Source organism: Cervus elaphus, chromosome 29 (genome assembly GCF_910594005.1).
Source record: "Cervus elaphus chromosome 29, mCerEla1.1, whole genome shotgun sequence".
Classification (NCBI taxonomy): Eukaryota; Metazoa; Chordata; class Mammalia; order Artiodactyla; family Cervidae; genus Cervus; species Cervus elaphus.
In genome coordinates, this window is record NC_057843.1 from 36,088,476 (window position 1) to 36,094,678 (window position 6,203).

The 6,203-nt window shown below is 52.5% G+C and overlaps 1 protein-coding gene across 1 annotated transcript; it reads right to left on the reverse strand.

Moving 5' to 3' along the window:
* Positions 1 to 1,197: 1,197 nt before the first annotated feature.
* LOC122685900 (MLV-related proviral Env polyprotein-like) lies at positions 1,198 to 3,018 on the reverse strand. Its single transcript, XM_043890948.1, has one exon. It carries the CDS (start codon positions 3,016 to 3,018, stop codon positions 1,198 to 1,200), a length of 1,821 nt encoding a protein of 606 aa, XP_043746883.1.
* Between the last annotated feature and the right edge of the window lie 3,185 nt (positions 3,019 to 6,203).

A 6,203-nucleotide genomic window follows, 5' to 3' on the forward strand; every position in this document is an offset into this window, starting at 1 on the left:
TGGTTTCTTTTGAGGCCTCCCTCCCTGCCTTGTAGATGGCCATCTTCTCCCTCTATCTTTACTTTACATGGTCTTTCCTAAGTGTGTATCTGTGTCCTAATGACCTCTTTTTATAAGGGTACTAGTCATATTGGATTAGGGCCACCCTAATGACCTCAATTTAACTTATCTGTTTAAAGGCCCTATCTCCAAAAAGTTATCATTTGTGGTACTGGGAGTTAAAACTTCAACATGTGCATTTGGGAGGCATATAATTCAGCCTATAATAAAGCTCATTCTTATTTTTTTCATTGTTCTCACTTTTCTTCGGAACAATTTCTGGGACTCAGAGCAAGCATTAGTATTGGACTGATGAAAAAACGGGAACCCGGAGAGACTGAACGATGCCAGAAGTCACCAGGCTAGTCAGAGCACAGGTTTAACTTTTCTCAAACACTGTCACCTTTCTTCACTGTAAACTTCTGTTGTCAAGATTACACCACACTCTATACAACTTTATACTCTACTTTTACTTATACTCCAACATTATACTCTACTTTTCACTTCAAATGTTTTCCAAGCACCCTCATTATTTTTCTCATCAATTCTAATTCTTGGTTGTTCTTCAGTCTTTTATTACTAATATTTTTTTCCATCAGATGTACATGCACTCTTCCCACCCTCACTCATATCAAATTTTAAACGGAACATAAAGTCAGCATCTTTTTATCTGCTGTTCTGCTTGTTAGAAAACGCCGCGGGAGAAAGAAAAAGCCGCCTGTAAGGACCGGTGGTAAAGGCCTTTTTATTAAGCGTCGCTCTCGCTCTCGGGCAGAACTCCCGGGGGGCTGGTGAGTGAGGAGACAAAGGGAGTCTGCAAGGTATGAGGGGTGGGGAGGGGTTTTATAGTCCGGGCAGGGCGTCCAGGCCAGGTCTTTTCATATAAGGAAGAAAGCGCGGGCTACAGCGGTGGTCAGTGTCCGAGGGCTGTGTTGGTACCTGATTGGACCAGGCTGCAGGGGGCCAGCCCCTGAAAGTTTAGCCAGCCTCCGGAATTTGCCTTGTAGCACTTTCCCGGGGGCATGCCCCGACCTTTCATCCCGGCCTTTTAGTTATAGGACAAGGGGCGCCGGTTCTCTCTGGCTTCTTCCTGCTGAACGGGGGCGGCGAGGGGTAGGGTGTGGCCGGGATGACAGGGAGCGTCTGCCGTTAATTTTGTCACAGAGTGTCCGTTGGAAGCCCTTGGTACTGCTGTCGCAATACCATCAGCTGAACCGTGTTGAGCCGCTGTTTGACGAAGGCCAAGAGCTTATTTAAGAGACAGGGCCCGAAAGTTAAGAGCAACAAGAGGATTATGAGTGGTCCCATTAAGGTCGAGAGCAGGGTGGTCAGCCAGGGGGAGTTTTGGAACCATGATTCGAACCAACCTTGCTGGGCTTCCCGTTCCCTCTTTCTGCGCTCTAGTCCTTCTCTTACTTTGGCCATGGACTCTCTCACTACCCCTGTATGGTCTGCGTAAAAGCAACACTCTTCTTTGAGGGCTGCACAGAGGCCCCCTTGTTGTAAAAAAATCAGGTCTAGGCCTCGTCTGTTCTGTAACACCACTTCTGACAAAGAGGTTAGGGATTTTTCCAAGGCCATCATAGACTTTTCTATTCGTGCAATGTCTTCATCAATGGCGACTCTCAGGGTGATTAGGCCCTGATGTTGTGTAGTCAGGGAAGCAATGCCCGTGCCCGTTCCGGCCGCCCCCAGGGCGAACAGTGTTGCTAGAGTAATAGCTGTAACGGGCTCCCTCTTATGTCTGGGAGCTGGGGTATCTTGGTCCCAAAAGTTGTAGAGGACCTCCTCTGGGTGGTATGTAATCTTGGGTACTACTACTACCATGACACAGAATTCTCTGCTCTGGTCGAAGACAGCCAAATGGAGACAGGGCGTCAGCCCAGTCCGTGAGCATATCCACCACCCCCCGATTTCGGGAATGACGTAGGTCTTGTCGGTGAAGTTGGTGTCATTGTCAGTCTGGGCACACAGGGTTTGTTTATCTGTAGGAACCGTGCCTAAGCAGGTCCCCGAACCCCATACTTGTTTCATGGTAAGGCCCACCTTGCGGTCTCCCCAAGAGCACTGTGGTGGGTTAGAGAGAGTGGATAAGTTGTAGGTGGCATTTAAACCCACGGCCTCGTAGTAAGGTGGGTGTGAGGTGTAACAAAGCCAGCAGGATTGAGTCGCATTAGGATTGGAGTGGTTAAGGGCCCCGTAGGTTTCTTTGATCAAGGCCCACAGGGGTTCTTGGGTTTCTGGTGGGTCTGTCTGGGTTAGCTGAAGAGAGGGGGTAGGGGTAGGCGAGGTCACAACATTTGCGGCATTTGTCCCTTGTGGTGAGGGGCGGGGGGGTGTAATAATCTGGTTGGGCCCCATAACTTGGGTCTGGGCGGGTTGTAGGACTTGCTGAACATACAATGTTGCACTATTGCTTCCCGTACCATAGGTATCATATATCACTACCCCCCAGGACAGCCCGGAAATCCATCTATTTTCAGTCCGTCCCTGCTGTGTGAATGATAGTCGGATCTGGTCGCTGCATTGCCCTGGGTTGGAGGGTCGTCCCTGCCAATCTGATTTTGGAAGAGGACCCGTGAAGGACATATTGATCAGGTCTGGCCTGGTCACCGACCACTTCCGATACCCATCATTGGAAGTAACACAGCCCCAGGATTTACAGTAGCGGCTCACCATTCCCCCACAGGTTTTTATGTTTTCTCGCTGATGTCCCGGGCAGGCATAAAACCCGAGAGACCTGACCCTACACTTGGAGTATCCTGATTGTTCGATTAATTTTGTAAGGTTAAAATATAAGTCCGGCCACCACTTATCTTTCGGTTGGGTGGCTGTGGTCCGGTTTAGCTCTTCGTAGGTCTCTCCATTTTTTAAGATCCATGTGACTTGAAAAGGCTGGTGGGGGTTTTGGTAGGTGTGCCCCCCTTTTTCCAGGACCCCCAGTACCCCCAGAGTAACCCAGAGTAGAGAGTCCCGCATTGTTCTGAGGTTGGGGTGAAGGGGGTGTGGCGGACAACCAGCCTCGTGGGTCTCGTAGGGATGGAGCCGGTAACCAGGTCAGGGTGTCCCAAGGGAATAGCACCCCAGGAGTAGGAAGCAGATGGCTAGGTATGTGAGGGCCAGGGACAGTCGAAGAATGGAGGACCAATTGCGGGGGGCCGCGGCCGCTAATCTAATGGCAAAAAGTATGGCCAGAGCTGTGATTGTTAGCAGCCACAGCGGGTGATGCCAGGTCAGCATCGGATATCAGGATGTGGTCCCCCAATTATTTTGGGATTGACGACAGAGGGGTTCGGGTGATGGTCAGTTTGGTCGGCCCCGTGAGGGTGGAGTGGTAGGAGTAATTGAGAGGAGGGGCCTGGGCCGGGGCCGCCCCTGTCTCTGGGAGACCCGGGGGAGCTCGTTTGAGCCGGGTCAGGTGATACCAGGGCTCGTGTCCCAGCAGTTTGGCTGCCGTGGGAGTGGTGAGGATTACAGTATGGGGCCCCGTCCAGCGAGGTTGTAGCAGGCGGGGACTCAAGGTTTTTAGCAGTACCTGATCTCCCGGGGCCAGAGGCTGAGTTGGCCCCTCGTCGTCTGTCGGTTGTGGCAGGACCCGGTTTGCGTGTTCTCTCAGCAAGGATCGTAGGAGGGAGAAGAGGGGGAGGTACCCCGCAAGTGGGGGAGCCTCTCCCTCTGGGAGGTGAGTCAGGAGATAGGGCCTGCCGTAGAGCAGTTCAAAAGGGGTCAAACCTGTTTTGGAGTGTGGTGTGGTGCGAATGCGAGTGAGCGCCAGAGGAAGGAGGTCGACCCAAGACAGCCGCAGTTCTGAGGCAAGCTTGGTCAGGTGCGTCTTGATGATGCCGTTCACCCGTTCTACTTTGCCTGACGATTGGGGCCGATAGGGGATGTGGAGATGCCAGTCGATGCCCAGAGCCGTAGCCACCTGCTGGGAGATCTGTGAGATAAATGCAGGCCCATTGTCAGACTGGAGGGAGTTTGGCAACCCAAATCTGGGAATGAGATGGGTCGTCAAGACTTCTGTCACCGCCGCTGCCGTCTCTCGGGCGGTGGGGAAGGCCTCGACCCATCCTGAAAAGGTATCCACCAAGACCAGCAGATAGCGGTAGGTTCGATGTCTGGGCATGTGGGTGAAGTCTATCTGCCAATCCTGCCCGGGCATATGTCCCCTTAGCTGGTGAGTCTCCTGTGGGGGTCGGAGTCCTCCTTGAGGAGAGGTGGAAGCACAGGTTAGGCAGGAGCGGTGGACCGCATATATGGTCTGTCTGAGATGTGGGGGAGAAAAGACAGGGCTGAGAAAGGAAAAGAGAGCCCTTGGCCCGATGTGGAGGGTATTGTGGATTTGGGATATTATGGCCTTAGCCTGGCGCTCAGGAAGCACCGGTTTATTATGGAGTAGTATCCATCCCGACGGGTGCCTCTGAGCCCCTTCCTGTGCCAGCAAGGCTCTGGCTTCTTCGCTGGAATAATCTGGGTTGAGGGTGGATCTCAAAGTCAGCAAGGGCTCGGGGGCTTGTTGTAAGGTGATTTGTCGAGCCACTTGATCTGCCATATTATTACCCAGAGCGACACTGTCATGAGTATTTTGGTGTCCCTTGCAGTGTATGATAGCGACCTCTTTGGGCAGAGATAAGGCATCTAACAGTCGAATAATGTGGGGGGCATTACAGATGGGGGATCCTTTAGTGGTCAGGAAGCCCCGCTCTTTCCAGATTGCCGCGTGAGAATGGGCAATCAAGAAGGCATATTTGGAGTCTGTGTAAATATTGGCCCTTTTTTCTTTTGCTAGGTGTAAGGCTCTAGTTAGGGCTGTTAGTTCAGCCTTTTGAGAGGTCGTCCCGGGTGGCAAGGGCTGAGCCTCCAGGACTTCTCGGGTGGTTACCACAGCATAAGCCGCCCTTCGGTTTCCATCAGGATCTCGCTTTGAGCTCCCATCGACGAACAAAGTTAGCTCTGGATCTGGTAGAGGTTCGGAAAACAGGTTGTGAGGTGGTTGCATAAGGGACTCAAGGACCTCTGAGCATAAGTGGGCTGGGGGTTCTGAGGAGAGGGGGAGGGAGGGCAACGAAGAAAGCGGGTTTAATTGTGGAGAACGACTCACGGAAACTTGCGGATTGTCCAAAAATACCAGGTGAAACTGCTGGAGCCTGGATTCGCTGAGGTCAGAGAGAAATCTAGAGGCTAAAAGATCGCCAAGGCGATGAGGTGAGAAGATGGTCAGGGGCTGACCATGAATCAGCTTTTTAGCATCAGCGTACAATGTTGCTGCTGCCGCTAGTGCCCGCAGGCAGGGGAACCATCCCCTGGCTGTGGGGTCAAGTTGTTTGGATATGTAAGCAACAGGCAGCAGTTCGGGGCCAATCGGTTGCACCAGGGCTCCAAAGGCTATCCCTCCCTTTTCATCAGTGTATAGATGGTGTGGATAGTTGGGATTTGGGAGAAAGAGAGGGGGTGCAGCCAATAGGGTTGAGCGTAAAGCGTGGAAGGCCTTAGTCACTTCAGTGGGGGAAGACAGTGGTCCTGTGGGAGTCTCTTTAGCAGCGGCATATAGGGGTTTGGCCAGGGTGGCGTAGTTTGGGACCCAGTGTCGGAAGAACCCCATCAGTCCTAGGAAGGACAATATCTGGTCTCCGTTGGCCGGAGGACAGATGGACCTGAGGAGGCTACACCGATCTGCCGTCAGGGCCTTAGTGGTAGGGGTGATTTTGAGGCCTAGATAGACAACAGAAGTCTGAGTCAGTTGGGCCTTGGATTGTGAGGCTCTGTAACCCTGGGAGCCAAGGAAATTAAGAAGAGTTGCAGAATGTTGTCGGGAGGTTTTTTTTTTGAGGGGCTGCAAAGGAGCAGGTCGTCTACATATTGGAGGAGGGTGCTAGGGCGGAGCGAGCATCTGGCCAGGTCTCGGGACAGAGCCTGTCCGAAGTAATGGGGACTGTCTCTGAACCCCTGAGGGAGTACAGTCCATGTGAGCTGGGTGGTAAGCTGAGTGTCGGGGTCAGTCCAGGTAAAAGCAAAGAGGAATTGGCAGTCGGGGTGGAGTGGGATGGTAAAAAAGGCATCTTTGAGGTCAATGACGGTAAAATGAGAGGTTTTGGGAGGTATGGAAGAAAGGAGAGTGTAGGGGTTAGGGACAAGTGGATGGGCAGGGACCACCGCCGCGTTGA

Excerpts from the sequence above, each read along its gene's own strand:
- LOC122685900 (XM_043890948.1), bottom strand. The coding sequence starts at position 3,018 with ATGCGGGACTCTCTACTCTGGGTTACTCTGGGGGTACTGGGGGTCCTG.